This window comes from Bipolaris maydis (genome assembly GCF_028858645.1).
Source record: "Bipolaris maydis strain C4 unplaced genomic scaffold PSV08scaffold_8, whole genome shotgun sequence".
Classification (NCBI taxonomy): domain Eukaryota; kingdom Fungi; phylum Ascomycota; class Dothideomycetes; order Pleosporales; family Pleosporaceae; genus Bipolaris; species Bipolaris maydis.
In genome coordinates, this window is record NW_027093864.1 from 888788 (window position 1) to 907723 (window position 18936).

The 18936-nt window shown below is 50.0% G+C and overlaps 9 protein-coding genes across 9 annotated transcripts; 3 read left to right on the forward strand and 6 right to left on the reverse strand.

Moving 5' to 3' along the window:
- Nucleotides 1–716: 716 nt before the first annotated feature.
- On the reverse strand, nucleotides 717–1856 carry PSV08DRAFT_303731 (uncharacterized protein). The gene is made up of 2 exons (XM_014223177.2): nucleotides 1697–1856; nucleotides 717–1643 (listed from the first exon to the last, which is right to left on the reverse strand). The coding sequence occupies exons 1-2, from the start codon at nucleotides 1782–1784 to the stop codon at nucleotides 877–879; spliced, it is 855 nt and encodes a 284-aa protein (XP_014078652.1). The 5' UTR covers nucleotides 1785–1856; the 3' UTR covers nucleotides 717–876.
- Nucleotides 1857–2023: 167 nt separating this feature from the next.
- On the reverse strand, nucleotides 2024–3587 carry PSV08DRAFT_303749 (glycoside hydrolase). The gene is made up of 3 exons (XM_014223178.2): nucleotides 3423–3587; nucleotides 2672–3372; nucleotides 2024–2620 (listed from the first exon to the last, which is right to left on the reverse strand). Exons 1-3 carry the CDS (start codon nucleotides 3508–3510, stop codon nucleotides 2075–2077), a joined length of 1335 nt encoding a protein of 444 aa, XP_014078653.1. The 5' UTR covers nucleotides 3511–3587; the 3' UTR covers nucleotides 2024–2074.
- A 293-nt stretch (nucleotides 3588–3880) lies between these two features.
- On the reverse strand, nucleotides 3881–5137 carry PSV08DRAFT_224534 (uncharacterized protein; the record flags this gene model as incomplete). The annotated part of the gene is made up of 1 exon (XM_014223179.1): nucleotides 3881–5137. One exon carries the CDS (start codon nucleotides 5135–5137, stop codon nucleotides 3881–3883), a length of 1257 nt encoding a protein of 418 aa, XP_014078654.1.
- A 168-nt stretch (nucleotides 5138–5305) lies between these two features.
- Nucleotides 5306–6366, forward strand: PSV08DRAFT_224539 (TIM-barrel-protein domain-containing protein). The gene is made up of 2 exons (XM_014223180.2): nucleotides 5306–5613; nucleotides 5713–6366. The coding sequence occupies exons 1-2, from the start codon at nucleotides 5380–5382 to the stop codon at nucleotides 6316–6318; spliced, it is 840 nt and encodes a 279-aa protein (XP_014078655.1). The 5' UTR covers nucleotides 5306–5379; the 3' UTR covers nucleotides 6319–6366.
- A 39-nt stretch (nucleotides 6367–6405) lies between these two features.
- On the reverse strand, nucleotides 6406–8088 carry PSV08DRAFT_224542 (major facilitator superfamily domain-containing protein; the record flags this gene model as incomplete). The annotated part of the gene is made up of 5 exons (XM_014223181.1): nucleotides 6406–7279; nucleotides 7335–7752; nucleotides 7806–7833; nucleotides 7889–7942; nucleotides 7990–8088. 5 exons carry the CDS (start codon nucleotides 8086–8088, stop codon nucleotides 6406–6408), a joined length of 1473 nt encoding a protein of 490 aa, XP_014078656.1.
- Nucleotides 8089–8607: 519 nt separating this feature from the next.
- On the forward strand, nucleotides 8608–10746 carry PSV08DRAFT_181856 (fungal-specific transcription factor domain-containing protein; the record flags this gene model as incomplete). The annotated part of the gene is made up of 3 exons (XM_014223182.1): nucleotides 8608–8707; nucleotides 8760–8873; nucleotides 8936–10746. 3 exons carry the CDS (start codon nucleotides 8608–8610, stop codon nucleotides 10744–10746), a joined length of 2025 nt encoding a protein of 674 aa, XP_014078657.1.
- On the reverse strand, nucleotides 10564–11880 carry PSV08DRAFT_362815 (uncharacterized protein; the record flags this gene model as incomplete). Its single annotated transcript, XM_014223183.1, has 3 exons — nucleotides 10564–11653; nucleotides 11701–11782; nucleotides 11836–11880. 3 exons carry the CDS (start codon nucleotides 11878–11880, stop codon nucleotides 10857–10859), a joined length of 924 nt encoding a protein of 307 aa, XP_014078658.1. The 3' UTR covers nucleotides 10564–10856.
- An 869-nt stretch (nucleotides 11881–12749) lies between these two features.
- PSV08DRAFT_203820 (Hydantoinase B/oxoprolinase-domain-containing protein) lies at nucleotides 12750–17114 on the forward strand (the record flags this gene model as incomplete). The annotated part of the gene is made up of 4 exons (XM_014223184.2): nucleotides 12750–12797; nucleotides 12855–15306; nucleotides 15353–16698; nucleotides 16798–17114. The coding sequence occupies 4 exons, from the start codon at nucleotides 12750–12752 to the stop codon at nucleotides 17041–17043; spliced, it is 4092 nt and encodes a 1363-aa protein (XP_014078659.1). The 3' UTR covers nucleotides 17044–17114.
- A 24-nt stretch (nucleotides 17115–17138) lies between these two features.
- Nucleotides 17139–18854, reverse strand: PSV08DRAFT_410196 (glycosyltransferase). Its single transcript, XM_014223185.1, has 2 exons — nucleotides 18759–18854; nucleotides 17139–18657 (listed from the first exon to the last, which is right to left on the reverse strand). Exon 2 carries the CDS (start codon nucleotides 18582–18584, stop codon nucleotides 17307–17309), a length of 1278 nt encoding a protein of 425 aa, XP_014078660.1. The 5' UTR covers nucleotides 18585–18657; nucleotides 18759–18854; the 3' UTR covers nucleotides 17139–17306.
- Between the last annotated feature and the right edge of the window lie 82 nt (nucleotides 18855–18936).

The following is an 18936-nucleotide window of genomic DNA, read 5'->3' on the forward strand; positions in this document are numbered from 1 at the left end:
TACCCTACCATCATCGCCTCAACAACCTCCCCCCCCCCCCCCTCTCTCTCTTCACACTCGCACTCACACTCATACACGTACACTTTTGATCCTTTAGCGCATTGTCTCACCACCCTTTGTGCCAAAATAATCATCCAACCCTCCATTTTCTCGCATCTTGAGCATTTTCCACCGGTGTTTTGTTTTTGTTTTGTTTTTTCACCTTTGAAGCATTGGGTTTAGCGTGGGTTGGGTGCGAAATATACGGAGTCACGCACCGGTTGCATCTTTTTTCTTTTCTTTCCCTTCTCTTGTACGCCTTTTTGATGTAATTGTTTGAGAAGGAAAAGAGGGACGGAACGAGAGACTGAGAGGAGAAAAGAAAAAAGAAATACAACTATTGGAATGAATTACGTGGTTTTTGCGCCTTGTAGAGCTTGTTTTTTTTTCTTTTCTTCTCTCTCTCTTTTTTCTCCCGTTCGTGCGTTTCATAAACGTGCACTGTCTGTTTGGCGGGTTCAATAAGTCCCGAATTACATACATGAATTTCTCTTGCAAAGGAAAAGGGTGGCTGGAGAAGGGCGACTTTTGAGGGCAGTTGGGATTGCATGATATGCCTTTTTTTGCGTACGCATGCATTGATAGAACATAATTCGATAACGTATGATGCAATTCTGAGCTGAACGTGTCAAATGTAGAAATTGAAAAAAAAAATATTAACCCTGGTGGATTCTGAACAAGTGGGCACGTATACTTGAAAGTGTTTTTAATAAATAGCACAACGAATTTTGCGTTACACTGCCAATTCAGATTAATGACAAGAGTTAAAACCTTCATAATCTCATGCTATACATCTTCTTTGGCCAACACGTCAAGCGTTGCAACGGAACAACCAGCTTAGAAGCAGAAAACCTGATCCTCCAGCTTACTAACGGGCCTCGCCTTTTCGAATCCCAGACTCTCAGTCGCCTTCTTCATAGCGGCCACCATAGGTGGAGGCCCACAAATCAGAACCTTGACATCCTTGGCCGGGGCTGGAAGCTTCTCCTTGATCATATCAGCGGTAACAAAACCGACGCCTCCGTTCCACTTCTCAGGCGGGTTGTTGAGCACGTAGTGGACGCGGAACTTGGGGTCCTTGGCGGCGAGCGCATCGAGTTCGTCTTTGAGCAGGATATCTTCGGGGTTGACGTTGGCAAAGATGAGATCGACCTCGGTTTTATCGCCTGTTGGTCGTCCGCGCATAATGGCCTTGGCGATTTGCAACATGGGAGTGATACCGGTGCCGCCGGCAATCATGCCAAAGTGTCTGACCATGTTAGGAGTGTATACCATGGCGCCCTTGGGGCCTCGGATCTTCATCTTGTCGCCGATCTTGAGTTCGGTTACGTATTTGGAGATGTTGCCGGTGGGGTACGACTTGATGATGAGGTCGACATGGCCCTTGTCTTCGTCCGAGGTGATGGGCGTGTACGAGCGGACGACTTCCTTGGGCTGGCCGGGGATCGTGGCGGCGAGAGAAATGTGCTGGCCGATGGGGAGGCCGAGGATATCAGTTGGGCGGGGCAGCTTGAAGCGGTAAATGGCCGTGTTGTGTGAGATGACTTGCTTGTGCTCGAGTTCAAACTCCTGGAACTCGGTGGGCTTGAGCACTTTGCGGGACGCTGGGTAGGTTTAGTCTGGAGTGTTACTTTTGCTTGTGCTGGGATGCTCTTACCGCCACTGCTGCTCGAGTATACGAGGTAGCCACCCACAATGGCGACCAAGGCCACCGCAAACGGTAGGAGATCCATGACTGATACCATTGTCAACGCGCGTAGGAACCGGCGTCCAAGGGTTTAAAAGAAGAAAAGGGAGGGGAAGACAGCGGGTGGGCCGGAATGTTTCCAGAGAAGTCGCATTCCGAAGCCAGGCCCGCTAAACACATGCCCCGCTTCCATTGGCTGCACTTGCGAGACTTGGCACGTTTGGCTCTCTCTGGGGACCGGATGCGCGTTTCGGGAAACTCGACCCGCATCACGTGTTGACTGTACGACAATCGAGTCCGGGGTCTGTTGTCTGAATTCCTACACTACAATGCACAAAGTCCATGTGACTAGCACAGCAGAGCCGCGGCAAACGCAGCAGCCAGGACGGCCGTCATACTGGCCGTCATGGTGCCTGCAGCACCCGTTCCCTCCGTCCCGGCACCGTCCTCCACCGGGCTGCCAGTAGCATTGGATCTTTGTATCTTCGTCTGTGAGTACAACAGGCCTTGGACGGCTTCCATTGCACCGAATACCTCACCCAAGTTCCCATCGCTAGCAGTGTTATACTCCCATATGCTTTCTTGATGTACCCAACTCAGCGAGCATGAGACATCGCCTGTCTTCCCGTCTTCTCCCTGAGCCTTGCTACAAGATCTGGCGGCGCCCTCGGCCGACTTGTCCAGCATCAACTTCAAAGGACCTGTCATATCAGGTGCAGCAACTGCAGCGCGGGCATAGGAACGAGCAGCAACGCCTTTGAATGCCCGATGATCCCCGCCGCATTTGCCGTTGTTTTCGCAAGCGCTCTCTACGAGAACGCCATTTTCAAGGAAGCGAGTTGTAGAATTGACAAACCCCTCGACTGCGTCGGCCCATTTCTGCTTACCATCCGTCTAACAAAGGTATTAGTCGCTCTTCGGATACATGTATAAGAATGTACTTACGATGTTGTATAGGACAGCCGCGCCCTCAGTGAAGAGTCCGTGATTATAGGTAAATTGAACTTGGTTGAACTCAGTGCAATTATCCTCTCCACCGGCACCGTCGTAAATATCGTAGTCGTCCGTGATGAAGCCCGTTCCATGTGCCCAATCAAAGATCTTCTCGGCCCATTCAGTGTAGGTGGCGTTGCCGGTGAATCTCGCAAGGCGAGAGGCGAGGAGAAAGAAGTTTCCGTTCGATGCCATGTGCTTATAGTTGGATCCCACGTTGAAGCTGTAGATTGCCATAGAAAGACCACCGTCACAAAGTGAAGTGTTCCACCGCATGGTCATGACATCAAACACAGAGATGGCCGCGTCTATCCACGATCCATTCTCTGGTTTTGGAAATCCGAATTCTGCAGCGCTCATCGCTGCCTGTCCCCAGGCGCACTGGTCGTCGTTGGTCATGGATGCGGTCTGGTTCACGGCCATAAAGGCATAGCCGTTGCCTCGCTGCCATTGAATACCTTCCGAGACCAACGAGTCGTATTGCTTGTCGCCAGTCAAATTCGAATAGCCGATCAGACCATCCAGCACGATACCGGCTTCCCACCAATAGTACTTCTCGGGGAAAACGCCAGGGATTCCAGATTCGGAAACACTTGCGTTGTAGAACTTTACGATGCCACTTGCCAGGGTCTTTGCAGTATCGACAATTGAATCTGCAAATGTTAGGGGTTGGTTCAGCACGTGAGAAAACGCGCCATGTTACCTCTACTGTTGATGTCCAAGTCAAAGGTTGCGACATTGCCATAGAGACATGAAAGAGCGAGCGATAGCACAGCTGTGCGTGTAAACATGGTGAAAAGCAGCAAAATCACTGAACGAATGACTGCGGTTACGGAAAGGCAAGAAACGAGGCTGCAAGGAACGAAAAAGCCGTGAGTTTAGTCTGCCGATTATGGCAGAGGGCGGTTTGACATTCTTCTAGTGCTTCTCGCGTGGACCTGAGTTACGGCGCTTGACGATACGGCTAATGACAAGTAGTTATTCTGCCGTTAAATGATGCAGCACGCCTTAACTCCAAAGGGGCGCCTGTCCTAGGCATCAAGGGGCTCGCCATCCAAGCTTCAGCCCCACATGTTCTATTTTCCGCCCGCAAAATCCCTTTCAAAAGCATAGCATTGGCCGTGCAGTTGGAGGATTAGACACAGCCCCGTTACAGCCGTGTCAGGTGATTTTACGCACAATCCCCATCTTTGCAACCAAGGCTTCGGCAATATCACGCGCGAATCCTTCATCGTTGATTGCTCGGTTGTCTTCCACGATATCAATTCCACTTCCTTGGAGACCATTCTTGATAGCATCAAAGAGTGCAGCATCAGCTTCAACGTCTTCAAATGGCCCCCCTGGTGTTGCAATCATGCTGATTCCTCCCTTTGGAAGCCAAATCTGCACCGCCTGTGGATCCTTTGCATGCTTTTTCAACTGAGTCGCAATGAATTCACCGAATTGTCTAGCCTCATCTCCTGACGTCCTCATCAGTGTCACAACTGGGTTATGCTCGTACAGCTTGCGGTCCTTGTAGCGTTCTGGGACGGTGCTCTTTGGGCCGAAATTCGTCATATCTGCAGCACCCACAGATACAATGTTTGGGATCCCAGCCTCGGCAGCGGCTTCCAGGCGATGTTCACCTGCGCTCATGACACCACCGGTAAGGTGATCGCATATCTCTGTCGTTGTAAGATCGAGCACTGCATCGAGGCCCCCTTCTCGAACAAGTCGCTCCATGGCCTTTCCGCCGTGCCCTGTAGCATGGAATACATATGTTTCGATGTCGTAGTCGGCCTCCAAATGCCTTCGAATCGCGTCCACAGCTGGGGTGGTGACGCCGAACATCGTAATGCCAACGCGCTTCTTCTGCAGCTCAGCCGTATCCCGACTCCTTGATGCAAATGTCCGAGACATTCCGGCAATGGCAGCTCCAGCGTTGCTGAGAACGTTTCGAAGGACCTGGTTTAAACCAGCCACATCAACAACGCTGTACATCATCGTGATGTCCGTTTCTCCAACAATCGGGCCCGTGTCGCCGCTCGCTACGGTTGAAACAATTAGCTTCGGAAAGCCGATAGGCAGAGCATTTCTCATTACTTCTGCAGCGAGCGATGTGCCACCTGAGCCCCCTGCGTTGATCAAGCCATGTATTTTTCCTTCCTCGTAAAGCTTCTTGACGGCTTTTGTAGTACAGCCCGCCATGGCCTTGATAACCTCGCCTCGTGGCAGATCACCGACTTTTTCCCCATTGCCAAAATCATTCAATAGCTGCTGTTGGGTAGTATCGATAGCTCCGTGTTCGACGGGGTTGCGGCCAACATCAATAAGAACTACACTGGCATCATTCCGCTGAATGCTATCACGTAGAAAAAGCAACTCTTCCAATTTCGTATCACAGGTCCCAATGAGTGCAACGCAAGGTGAAGGAGACATGACGATAGATATAGATGAGGAATAGGGGGGTGGTAAACTCAACTCCACGGAAATGCCAGTGGGTCCCAAGTAGTCATCCTCATGTAATGAATGCATGCATCCCCCGCGCTAGAAATGACGTCATCACATTCTACTACACTTCCTCAATCGTCCCTAGAACCCAACGTGATCGCCGCAAATCGTCTTCAAAATCACAAAATTGCCTAATCTTCCGCAGTTCGATTATTCGGAACATATTAACTATGTCTCCACCTACAGACCGCACATCCATCCTCCAGAACCTCCGTTCTCAAATCAAAAATGGAAACATCATCGTCGGTGCTGGCGCGGGTATCGGCCTCAGTGCCAAATTCATCGAAGCAGGTGGTGGTGATTTGATAATAATATACAACAGCGGGAGATACCGCATGGCGGGGCGCGGGTCGCTGGCTGGATTGATGCCGTACGGTAATGCGAATGATGTAGTGCTTGAGATGGTAAGTCTAACATTTTTTTTAAAAAAAAACTCCAACCCAATTCCCCCCTCTTGAGAGGTAAGGGAAAAAAGAATGGATGAGAGATTGATACTTTCACAGGCCGGTGAAGTGCTCCCCATTGTCAAATCAACACCCGTGCTCGCAGGTGTCTGCGCCACGGACCCTTTCCGCGACATGTCGCGTTTCCTGAAGCAGCTCAAGGATCTCGGGTTTGCGGGGATCCAGAATTTCCCTACTGTGGGCTTGATCGATGGGACGTTTCGCCAGAATCTCGAGGAGACGGGTATGTCATATGATGCTGAGGTCGAGGTTGTTAAGATGGCGCGGGAGATGGATCTTTTGACTACGCCGTATGTGTTTAATGTGGAGGAGGCAAAGAAGATGGCAAGTGTGGGAGCGGATGTGTTGGTTGCGCATATGGGGTTGACTACGTCGGGGAGTATTGGGGCGGCGACGGGGAAGAGTCTGGATGAGTGTGTGAAGTTGATTCAGGAGATTCGGGATGCGGCGACGGAGATCAAGGATGATGTTATTATCCTGTGCCATGGTGGTCCGATTGCGAAGCCAGAGGATGCAGAGTATGTTATTAGTCGGACGAAGGGTGTGCACGGTTTCTATGGTGCAAGCTCCATGGAGAGATTACCAGTCGAGGAGGCTATTACCAACATCACGAAGACGTTCAAGGGAATCAATGCAAAACCGTAGGTGTAGAAATACGAAATGAACAAAAAGAAGCCATTTTTGAACTGCCAATGTGTCTATTATGATATACCGAACTATGATATTAGTAACCTATAAAGTATAACGGAAATCCGGGTGACGATCGCCCAGTTTTCCGGAGTCAATCTCCCTGACCCTCTCTTCAATAGTCATTCTCTCTCTCTTTCTGTTGATCCTGCGAAGCACAATGTACATGATGCCGTACCCACAAGCTGCCACTGTGATTGCGCAGATGGATACCGCATGGCCAATTACGTATCGACCATCGCTATTGGAGATGCGGTAGATCTGACCAGCCATGATACCCGCTGAATTACCAATGGCTTGTTGCAGACCAATAGCAGTAGCGCGCTTGAAGTATCCGGCATTACTGTTGATGACCCATGTAACGTTGAGTCCAACACAGCAAAAGATGCCGGTGGCCGTAACAAACGTTGCAAAATATAGTACGCCTGTTGACGCCATTGAGACTCCGAGCATCATAGCATAACCAATGGATGTGACCAGAGCCAAAGGAATCATGAAGTAGGCGCGGCGGTTGACATAGTCCGAGCAGAAAGCTATGAAGAGGTAAACTGCCGAGGCCCAGATGTACACAGGTACTGTCAAAAGCTGAGTGCGGATGCTTGAGTAGCCGAACCCACGGATAATTACAGGAAGGAACGTCGAGAAACCAAAGGAGCATGTGTTTGCGCAAAATTGACAAGCAGCGCTCAGCCATAGCTTGGGATCCTTGAATGCTAGTTTGACCTCGGTTTTATCCATGGCATCCGTTGTCATCGATTTTCCTTGATAAAGTCGTTCTTTTTCGTGTCTAGCCCGAAGGAGCGCCTTTTCGTCCTCGTTCAGCCACCATGCCGTCTCAAAGTTGTCCGGAAGAAGGAAAATCGTTGCAAATCCTACAACAATCGAAATGAGTCCCTCGACGAGAAACAACCAACGCCAGCTTAAGTGATTATCAGTTCATCGTCTAAGGTCTATTTGAATAGCGGAGCACGTACCCAGCAAGACCTCTTGCGCCATGCAGGTTTGTCAAGCCGTACGCCAGTAGTCCACCAAAAGCTCCGCTCAAGGCAGATGCAACAAAGAGATATGATACCCTTCGAGCTTGCTCCAGAGGCCTGTAGTACATACTGAGGTACAACGTGAGGCATGGAAATAGTCCAGATTCAAACACACCTAGGAGGAGGCGGGTAGCAATGAGAGAAGCATAATTCTTGACAAATGCAGCCCCAATGATGACAGCGCTCCAGCTGATGATGAAAAAAGGAATCAGACGAGACGGACGCAGTTTCTTTAGCAGAAGTGACGAAGGGAGTTCGAATGCAATATATGTCACATAGAAAAGTGTCACAGCGACATTGAGACGGTTGCCGGTAAGGTTTAGGTCTTCATTCATGCCTGCAATAGCAGCATTTCCTAGTATCAATTAGCGAAAGCAGCATCATGACCAAACCAGGGGGATTACATACCGATGTTGGAACGGTCAAGGTAAGCCACCTATGATGAATTTGTTAACTGTGAAGGATAACCTGACAGAAGTGAGGTTTCGTACCAAGAACACTATGACCATCATAGGTGACAGGATGAGGTCCAATTTGCGGATAAGCTGTTTGGTCAGTACACAGCTTTGGGCGAAACACAACAAGCGACTACCTTCTTCTCTGCGATTGGATCAATTTGGATTTCTTCGCTTGATCCAGCTTGGATATCCTTTTCGCAAAGCGAGCCATCTGTGGCTTTAGCGTCATGCATTGAATCCGACATGGCGCAAAAGACGTGATTGAAACCCAAAATGAGGTCGAATGCCTATATGGGCGCATTCGCTACAGATATACAACATCATAATATCAGGTGTGGGCATGATGGTCTATCGAGTGTATTTACCGATCTATGATAGACATTTGGCCGACGCGGGGATGTCGCCCGCCTTGCCAATCTGGGTGGTGGATGCACGCTAAACTCGCAACGACCCACTGTAACATGCACTGCGGATAAGATAACCGTATGTATATCGCGAACCTGGTCGCGTTGTCGTATCAGTTTCAAGCGGATACTTATCGGCAAATTCTTCTACATCATCTGGGTATTGACGTGTTCCACAATGGATGAGCGTGCCGGAGACCGAGTGGAGAGAACTGACAGTGAGCCGTTAAGAAAGAAGAGGAAGAGAGGAAGACAGGCCAAGAGTTGTGCAACGTGCCACAGGAGGAAACAGAAGGCACGTATGACATAATCGGGAATTCTAGCTATGACGTCGTCTGGAAGAACCTCATGAGCTCCAAGACTCATGATGGTCTACTTGGGGATACACTGGACGCTCCATGGCCCCAAACTTATTATGACAGAGCAAGCGACCAACGACTGACCAGAGGTATAGTGTGATGGAGAACTGCCATGCTTTAACTGCACACGACGCGATGTAGCATCGGACTGCACATATAGCGAAGAAGCCGAGGCCCATCGCCAGCAATCAGTACATGTCTCTAACTTGAGCAACACTGAAACGGTCGCTGAAAACAGCACTGGCACCGTCGGAAGTAAGTTGCAAATAGGTTATCAACATTTTGTACCAAAATCTCTTGGCTAACATCAAACCAAGGTACCCAGGCTGTTGCATCATGCAACAGGATTTCACCAGAACCCAGAGATGCACAGGTCGGGAATCTCTTTCGGAGCAGAGATGCCCCTTCCTTCTTCGGTTCATCTTACTTTGGACCCCAGGCTGCAGCCAAGATAATCGAAGAACCTGCACCAGATCTCTCATCTGGAATTCGCCACGCATCAGCTTCAGCACAGTCTTTCCGAGACGTTGGTGGCCCTTTTTCACAAATCTGGGATCTACTGGGAATATTGCCTCGAAACAAAGCCAGTGTTGACCGGCTGGTTGATGTGTTTATTGTCGAGCTCAACTGGACCATTGATGCAATCCATCCTGCTTCGTTCAAGGCCAAATATGCCGAGTTTTGGGAGCGCAAATTTGGCTTCGACGACTACGCGTCCATTGACTTGCGTTGGTTGGCATTGCTATTCATCGTCCTTGCTTATGGCGTCTTCCTGGACTGCCCGCAACCGAGGAATGCTGAAGTTCAGCGAGACTTGCAGGAAACATCTCTTCGCTTCTATTGGGCCTCCCGACGAGCCATTGTGATTGCACCAACATTTTACGGCGAGTCGACGGATCTTGTCCGCGCTGGCGTCTTGGTAACACGCTATCTCATCCACATGCGACGAGTCCCAGAGTCTTGGTTGACGACCAGTTTCGCTATGCGCATGGCCCAAGCACAAGGTATGCACATCGATGGCGAACGATGGCGACTGCCGCGAAAGGAGACAGAGACTCGGAGGCGACTCTGGAGCCATTTGTATACCCTGGATAAGACAATTGCACTGGCTATTGGCCGTCCATTTGCAATCGTCGATCAGCAATGCCTCGTCCAACGGGCAACCAATGTCTGGCTAGATGGTGAGCCAGAAGAACGTGCTGCGGCTCTGCCCGTACTGCCACTTTCCGAGCCCACCCTCAGTGTCTATAATTTCTTAGCTCATGATTTGGCAAAAATTATTGGTAACATTCAAGAACGCTGCTTCGGCCTGTCGACCTCCTCGTACGATACTGTTCTTTCCCTTGATCGGGAAATTCTCGAATGGGCAGCCAAGTTACCTGAGTACTATCGCATCAAAGACTTTAATACTTCACAAGATGGTGTCCACCCATTTATACCTTGGAATCGCTTATACCTCCACTCCATGTACCACTTTGCCCGCGTTACACTCCATCGACCATATCTACTGCGCCAAAGTATTACAAATCGTTTTCGACACAGCCATGATGCCTGCATCTCATCGGCTTGTGCCGACCTTGGAATGCGTATCGACTATCTCCAGCAGCCCTTGCACGATCGGCTGAAATGGAGTTTGGGACCTCATCATCTATTTAACAGCGCGCTAGTCCTAGGAATCGTTGCCGTCAAAGATCCTCACTCGTACCAATGTGACGCGATATTAGAAGACCTCACTGCCTATTGCGACATGCAACGCGGAGACATTTGGCTCAATGAGTTTGCACTTGCCGAAGTCAAGATCATTGAGCTTTGCATCAAGAAGTCGAAGCAATTTCGTGAAAACCGTGGCAGCAGTAATAGAGCGAGTACATCACTTGGAGCGCGCTATAGTACGACAGTAGATCCTCCAGCTATTGCGCATGCGGGAGAACAGAATGATGCCAACAACTTTGTCTCGCCAGAAACGATAGACAGCTCAGAGGCAGTACCAGGTTTACTCAATTTCGGTGCAGGAGGTCCCTTCCAATGGCAAGCGCCTCCTTGGGGCGATCCATCTACAGATCTGCAGCAATGGGAGCATGTTCTTGACAGTATCACTCAGGAACAGATGCTTTTCGGGTTTCAATAATCCCGAGTTCATTTTGACAAGCTTTTGACCAACGATGCACCGGACAAATATAATTCGACTACTACATTTTAGCTATGTTTCGGGTTGAATGAGTTGAGCGTTTCTCTGAATTATCTGAGCTTGGGCTGCGCTTCGTAAACAATTGGTGTCACTAGACTTCCCATACCATGGCTCATTACAATTCTCAAATCATCCCCAGGTTTCAACCACACCTTTGGTACTTTGCTCACTCCAATACCATGTGGTGTGCCAGTCATGATTACTGTACCCGGCTCCAGCGTCGTTCCTTGACTGAGATATGCCACGATTTCCGAAATGCTGAATATCATATCGTTTGCAAGAGAATATTGCATCGTTTCGCCATTCAGCATGGTCTTCAGCTCGATTTGACCAGGATCGGGTATTGCAGCGGCAGATACGAGGCAAGGACCTAGCGGCGCGAATCCATCAAAGCCTTTTCCAAAACTCCACTGGGCGCCATTGAATTGATGGACTCGGGCTGTCACATCGTTGGAACATGTATAGCCCAGGACGTACTCCATTGCGTTATCTTTGGTGACATTCCTCGCGGCTTTGCCTATGATGACTGCGAGTTCGGCTTCATAATCTGCTTGGCCATCGGTGGCTTGATGCGGTATCAACAGTGGAGCGTTCGGAGCGCCCAAACATGTTGAAGGCTTGAAGAAGAGTGTAGGGTGGTTGGGAAGATCCAGATTCATTTCTTTTGCATGCTTCCGGTAGTTCAAGCCTATGCAGCGGATAGTTCCTACTTCCGACTTTGAGAGTGGCGGAAGTAATCTCAAAACTGTGAGGACTGTGCTTGTGGGCTTGTTTTGTAACGAGAGAACAGACGTTTCTGTGAAGACGCGGGCTTGAACTTTCTCCCCAAACGCTAGAGCTGCACCAACTATACTGTATCAGCAGATGTGAAAGATTGTCAGGCAGGCTATTTACCGTCGATATTTGCATCGAGAGGTTCACCGAGGTGTTCGAAATTGTCTTCCTCGGCGACAAAACGTATTAATCTTGTCCAGCTCTACATTTTCATCTCAGCTATATTTCTGTTTTCAGTTCAAAGTTGGATTATACCGTGGGCATACCGCACGCGGTATTGACTTCACTAATGGACCCCATCTCTTGAATAATTGAATTATGATAAGAATAGAATACCAAGGAGTCACAAGACACTTATTTGATTGAAACAAGTGCAAAGGAAATGATCTTATTTCCAATTAGATTGTTGCGTAGCCCTATCGATCGGGAAATTCAAAGGAATTCCCAACACCCTTGTAACTGTAAAAAGGGCCCACCAGATCTAAAGCGATGCGCGAATACACCACGGCAGAAGACCGCGCATCATTCCGACCTTAGGTTGTGCTCCAAAAATTCCTGTTTGAGCATGCTAGATTCAGAAATTTGATACCTGGCGGTGGCGTCTGAGCTTCCCTAGTCCTATTTCTTACCATATAGTGATTTTTCGCGTTGCCAAACTCGTTCAAGTCCTCCCTAGAACTACTTTTTAATGATAGTCGTTGACCAAAACAGGGATTAGGTTATTGCAGTGCTACACGTTCCAAAACTCTTATAAAACATTTTGTTCAATCGCGCCAATGGCTCGGTAACCGACCATTTCAGAGCCCTTATCAACAGGTAAATAGTGTGCAAAAGAATTCCCGACAAGGCCGACAAGGCCCACTAATGTCGGAAGTGGCGTGTGCAGATAGCGTAGCAGATGTCATCAAGCTCAAGCTACCACGATGACATGATTTGGATGACAAAAGCCGCCGCGGGGTAGCATCGCGTACCCCACTTAAAGCTCTCGCTGGGAGCGTATATGCAGCCGCGTCCAGCCTGCATATCGTGTCATATCGCATTTCGGCATCATTCTTCGCTCATTCTTAGGTTTGGCTTTCGCCTCTGTTAATTGATGACCTTCAAGCCTCCAGGGTCTATCTAACAATCACTTTCGCATTTCGTGCGCGCGACATAATTCCTAGGCAACCATGGCTGCGCCAAAGATTGCACAGCGGGGAATCCGCATTGCCATTGACGTACGAAGCATTTTCCCTTGGTTTCTAAGAATATAGCACTGATTATTGAATGTTTAGCGTGGCGGTACATTTACAGACTGCGTGGGCAATCCCGGCACGGGCAAGATGGAAGACGATGTTCTCATCAAACTTCTTTCTGTTGACCCATCCAACTACGATGACGCGCCCCTCGAAGGTATCCGTCGCCTTCTTTCCAGATTTACAGGCACCGAAATCCCTCGGGGACAGCCCCTCGACACCTCCAAGATTGAGAGTATACGTATGGGCACAACAGTGGCTACGAATGCGCTGCTGGAGCGCAAGGGCGAGGATATCGCCATGGTTGTGACAAAGGGTTTCAAGGACTGTCTCGAGATTGGCAACCAAAGCCGACCCAATATTTTCGCCCTGGATATCCGGAAGCCAGAGGTACTCTACAAAAAGGTGGTAGAGATTGATGAGCGTGTTACGCTGGAAGATTATGCCGAGGACCCAGAAAGGAATCAGACACAAGCCGCCAGTATTGAGGAGGCTGGCGACGAAGCTGAGTTAGTCAAAGGATTGTCCGGCGAGACAGTGCGCATATTACAAAGGCCGCAGGAACAAGCAATTAGAAAGCAACTCCAAGAGGTGTATGATAGTGGGTTAAAGAGCATAGCTGTGTGTTTGATGCATGGCTACACATATCCGAAGCATGAGGCACTAGTAGGCAAAATTGCAAGGGAAATCGGGTTTGAGCATGTCAGCTTAAGTCACGAGCTCATGCCTATGATTAAACTGGTTCCACGAGCAACCTCTGCATGCGCAGATGCCTATCTAACACCCGCGATACGAAAGTACATTGATGGCTTCTCCAAGGGCTTTGAGGGCGGTCTTGGTACCAAAAGCGTAAAGCGCGAAGAAGGTTCCAAGGGCGCGCGATGCGAGTTCATGCAATCTGACGGCGGTCTTGTAGATGTCGACATGTTCTCGGGCCTTAAAGCCATCCTGTCGGGACCTGCTGGTGGAGTCGTAGGCTATGCACTAACTTCCTATGACCCACAGACCAAGATACCCGTTATTGGATTCGATATGGGTGGTACCAGTACTGATGTCAGCCGATATGGCGCTGGACGCTACGATCACGTTTTTGAGACTACGACTGCTGGAGTCACGATTCAGTCGCCGCAACTCGATATTAACACAGTTGCAGCCGGTGGTGGATCGCGTCTCTTCTGGAAGAATGGCCTTTTTGTTGTCGGTCCAGAGTCGGCAAGCGCACACCCTGGTCCAGCATGCTATCGAAAAGGTGGTCCATTGACCATTACGGACGCGAACCTGTTCCTGGGCCGGCTACTGCCTGACTTCTTTCCCAAGATCTTCGGAAAGAACGAGGACGAGGGTCTGGATGCGCAGGCCAGCGAAAAGTTGTTCAAAGAATTGGCAGATCAGATTAACAAGGAGATTGCTGGAGGCAACAAGGAAAAGGAAATGTCATTGGATGATATTGCGAATGGTTTCATCAAGATCGCAAACGAGACTATGACGCGACCCATTCGTAGTTTGACTGAAGCGCGAGGCCACGACACGTCGAAACACAGACTTGCAACCTTTGGTGGAGCCGGTGGGCAGCACGCTGTCGCCATCGCTGAGGCTCTCGGTATTTCGCAGATTCTTGTTCACAGATACTCATCAGTACTATCTGCATACGGTATGGCCCTTGCTGATGTCGTTGACGAAAGGCAAGAGCCAGAGTCGAAGATCTGGTCAGATGAAAAGGATGTGAGGTCATACTTGCAAGCCAAGATGGCAGACTTGAAGAGTAAATCCACGGCTACACTGAAGGATCAAGGTTTCGATGAGGAGCACATTCACTTTGAGGAGTACCTCAACTTGCGCTACCGAGGAACCGAGTCAGCGCTCATGATTATCAAGCCAACCAAAGAAGAGGCCCAAGAAGATTATGATGGCGACGAGTGGGCCTTTGGGAAAGCTTTCATCAAGCAACACGAGCAAGAGTTCGGTTTCACACTGCCAGACCGCGATATCATCGTGGATGATGTCAGAGCACGAGGCATTGGAAAGACTTTTGAAGGTTTGGAGAAGAGCGTCGATCAGCAGCTGAAAGAGATCAAACCCAAAGACCTTCAAGGTGACGCAAAGCGCTACGATACACGCAAGGTGTTCTTCGAGGGCGGTCGGCAAGACACCTCCGTATACAAGCTTGAAGACCTTGAAGTTGGGGATCGCTTGAAGGGCCCGGCCATCATCGCAGATGGAACGCAGACCATCGTTGTTACTCCTGGCGCTACTGCGCTAATCATCAACACGCACGTTGTGATAAACATCGGTGAGACCGAAGACCAAGAAAAACAGATTGACACAAAGGAAGTGGATCCAATTCTGCTTAGTATCTTCGCTCATAGGTTCATGGCTATTGCTGAGCAAATGGGTCGCGCCCTTCAGAAGACCAGTGTCTCTACCAATGTCAAAGAGCGATTGGATTACTCTTGTGCACTTTTCGATGCAGATGGCGGACTAGTCGCAAATGGTAAGCTTTACATTTATGATATCTAACAACGCTAACACACATATAGCACCCCATCTTCCTGTCCATCTTGGAAGCATGTCGACTTGTGTCCGTAAGCAAGCAGCTATCTGGAAAGGCAAACTAAAAAAAGGGGATGTACTAGTTTCCAACCACCCTATGTTTGGCGGTACACATCTGCCGGATATTACCGTTATAACGCCAGCCTTCAGTGGTGACAACATCGTCTTCTACGTTGCATCTCGCGCACATCATGCTGATATTGGTGGCATCCTTCCTGGTTCGATGCCTCCGGCTTCCAAGGAACTCTACCAAGAAGGTGCTGCTATCAAATCAGAGAAGCTCGTATCAGAAGGCCACTTTAACGAAGAGCGCATCACCGAGCTACTGCTCGATGAACCAGGACAGTATCCTGGATGCTCTGGCACTCGATGCCTCAGTGATAACATCAACGACCTGAAGGCTCAAGTCGCAGCTAACCAAAAGGGTATCAACCTCATCAGTACGCTCATGTCCGACTACGGCGAGGAAGTTGTCAAGTTCTACATGACCAATATCCAAGCCAATGCCGAGAAATCTGTACGAGCATTACTCAAAGACGTGTACAAGCGTTTTGAGGGCCAAGACCTCAGTGCGGAGGAATTCATGGATGATGGAAGCCCTATCCGCCTCAAGGTTTCCATTGACCCAGAAAAGGGCGAAGCCGTCTTTGACTTTTCAGGAACAGGTCCCGAGGTTTACGGCAACATCAACGCCCCTGAAGCTGTCACTTATTCGGCCATCATATACTGTCTGCGCTGTCTGATCAGTGAAGATATCCCACTGAACCAAGGTTGCTTGAAGCCAATCCACGTTCTCATTCCTAAGAAATCTTTCCTTTCGCCATCGGATAATGCGGCTGTTGTTGGTGGCAATGTGCTCACGAGTCAGCGCGTCACAGACGTAGTGTTGAAAGCCTTCCGCGCCTGTGCTGCCAGTCAAGGTGACTGCAACAATCTCACCTTTGGTTTTGGTGGTACAACATTCGGAGAAGGAGCAAAGAGCGGAGAGAGGAAAGAGACCAAGGGTTTTGGGTACTACGAAACTATCGCTGGGGGATCTGGTGCAGGCCCCACATGGAACGGAACCAGCGGCGTGCATACTCACATGACCAACACTCGCATCACCGACTCGGAAGTGTTTGAGCGCCGATACCCTGTTCTGCTCCGAGAGTTCTCACTCAGACAAGGTAGTGCCGGACGCGGAATGCACATTGGGGGCGAAGGAGTCATCCGCGACATTGAGTTCCGCATCCCAGTCCAAGTCAGCATCCTGAGCGAACGAAGAGTCTACCATCCATACGGCATGGAAGGCGGGGGCGATGCCGCCTGCGGTCTCAACATTTGGGTCCGCAAAGTCGACAAAAAGGCCATCGACCAGAACTCAGACTCCAAAAAACCGACTGAGCCGCAAGAATCGGCTCCGCGCGCGCCCACGACGTCAAGCGATGTAGAGACGTTGGAGAAGAAGGATGCTGCGAGGGACAGAAAGGAAGACGTCGAGTATAGATACATCAATCTTGGTGCGAAGAATACGGCTAGCATGCGGCCTGGTGAGCGCATCATTATTCATACGCCTGGAGGTGGTGGGTGGGGCAGGGAAGGAGAGCAGAGTAGGCTACAGGATAAGAAGGATCCGAAGCAGAGCTGGAAGGGAGGAAGTGTGGCGGGTCGACAGAGTACGGCTGAGGCTAGCGCGTAATGTGGTGTAGATATATGTACGTCTAGGGTTTTGTGTATCAGTCAGTCAATATTAAGATTCCAAAATTCACATCGTGCAAAGAGTTGAAGTGGTGTAACATGGTGGGGATAGTAGATTCACAGATGCCAAGATGATCAGGGAAGTCAGCTTCATTGCACTGGCATAGCATCATTACCTATCATCTTTCCCTTTTACGCATTCCAAAGTACATTACACACACAAAAAAAAGCAATCAAACAGCCATATTTGTCAATCCTACCTCCTCAAACTTTCCCGTCCCCCTCCCTGGCCCGCACAAATTCGTCCGCCTCATAAAACGCAATCATATCCCTCCACCCCTGCACCCACTCGTCCTTCATCCACCCGCCCTCCAAAACCCAAATCTTCTCATGCACCACCTTCAACTTGCCCTTGTCCTCCTCGTTTGGAAAAAACCCACCCCAACTCCTCTCGAGCGTCGTGGCGGGAAACGCCGAAGCAGGGCCAAACTGCCAGTTCAGAAACGCCTGTTCGGCCATGTTGCAATCGTACTTGTCGGTCTTGACGTAGTTTTGCAGCAAGCGCTGGTGCATGCGGAGGGAAGGGGTGAAGAGCATAGCTCCGACGTTGATATTGGGGTGGTCGGTGTTGAATGGGTCCTGGGGGATGCCGGCGAACATGTAGTCTTCGCAGACGGGGCCGTCGGCGAGGAAGTCGTCTAGGTGCAGTTTCTCGGGTATACAGGTGCTTGGTTTGGGGACGAGAGTGAAGATTTCGTCGAGGGGGCTGAGGGGAAAGGCGTCGGCGTCGAGGAAGAAGATGCGGCTGAATTCTGTTTCTCGCCACATGTGTAGTTTGGCGAAGAGGTCTTTCCAGCGCGATTGTACGCCGGTGACGTTGGGGGACCAGGGGAGGGGCGCGAGTTCACGGACTAGGGCGCCGGCGCCCGAGAGGAGCGCGCGTTGTTCTGGAGTGACGAAGTCGGCGACGAAGACGATGAAGGGGTGTTTTTGGGTGCGGGATTTGGGGGACCAGAGGAGGCGGTAGATGAGGGAGTGGATGGCGAGGAAGTAGGGGTCTTTGAGCGAGGCGTTGCGGGTTGCTAGGAAAGTCGCATAGGCGTAGTTTTCTGTGCCTCCGGGGACATAGTTGTGAGGTTTGTGAGTGCTGAAGCGCTGTAGGGCTGGGATCGGAAGGAGTAGATCGAGGTCTTTCTGGAAAGCATACTCGGGTTCCAGGACGGCTTGTCCATCTGGAGACGGGTTTTCCAGCAAAGGAGGTGTCGTCGAACTATCGCCTTCCGAGACTCCTTGAGCCGGTGAACCGTCGTCATGTAGGGTCACGTGCTCCTTGGGGTCCGTTCCTGACCCAGATGCGTCATGAGAATGTGAAGAAGGCTTTAGATCAGATGGTAGTACTTCGATCCCGGTATTACTCTCTTTGGTATCATACGATGCATGGGTAACATGCCCATGCCGGTATTCACTGCGGTGCTGTGCAACCAGCAAGATTGTACCGAGGAATGCAATTGTAGCCAAAGCAATATTGTGCCGCCGCCTCATGGTAAAGGGACAAATTGGTACTTCACAGGCGCTCTCTGACGTCTGATCAAAAGCAAATGATGGTCGGAATCCTCTTCGTCACATGTATTAGTCGGAGCATGGACGCAGATGCATACGTAGGCACAAGCATCCGAGGTTGCAGCGGGCACCAACGATATGCGTTCTCGTACGTACCCTGCGAGCTAGGTACCATCAACATGGCCACGGGATTGCGTCTGCAAAGGAAATTGATAATTGGCGGTGTTGAAACCCGATTTGGTAATTGCCGACGAAAGGGCAAATATCAGCGGCAAGGGCAGGGACCATGGTTCTTGACTAGGAGCTGAGGCCCCCCATGGAGAATGACTCGGCG

Bases quoted from the DNA above. Each gene is read 5' to 3' on its own strand.
- PSV08DRAFT_303749 (XM_014223178.2), bottom strand. From the start codon at position 3,510: ATGTTTACACGCACAGCTGTGCTATCGCTCGCTCTTTCATGTCTCTAT. The intron at 3,373-3,422 runs GTAACATGGCGC...TAACATTTGCAG, and splicing joins CTTGGACATCAACAGTAGAG to ATTCAATTGTCGATACTGCA. The intron at 2,621-2,671 runs GTAAGTACATTC...TACCTTTGTTAG, and splicing joins CGGCTGTCCTATACAACATC to ACGGATGGTAAGCAGAAATG.
- PSV08DRAFT_410196 (XM_014223185.1), bottom strand. From the start codon at position 18,584: ATGAGGCGGCGGCACAATATTGCTTTGGCTACAATTGCATTCCTCGGT.
- PSV08DRAFT_303731 (XM_014223177.2), bottom strand. From the start codon at position 1,784: ATGGTATCAGTCATGGATCTCCTACCGTTTGCGGTGGCCTTGGTCGCC. The intron at 1,644-1,696 runs GTAAGAGCATCC...AAACCTACCCAG, and splicing joins ATACTCGAGCAGCAGTGGCG to CGTCCCGCAAAGTGCTCAAG.
- PSV08DRAFT_224539 (XM_014223180.2), top strand. From the start codon at position 5,380: ATGTCTCCACCTACAGACCGCACATCCATCCTCCAGAACCTCCGTTCT. The intron at 5,614-5,712 runs GTAAGTCTAACA...ATACTTTCACAG, and splicing joins ATGATGTAGTGCTTGAGATG to GCCGGTGAAGTGCTCCCCAT.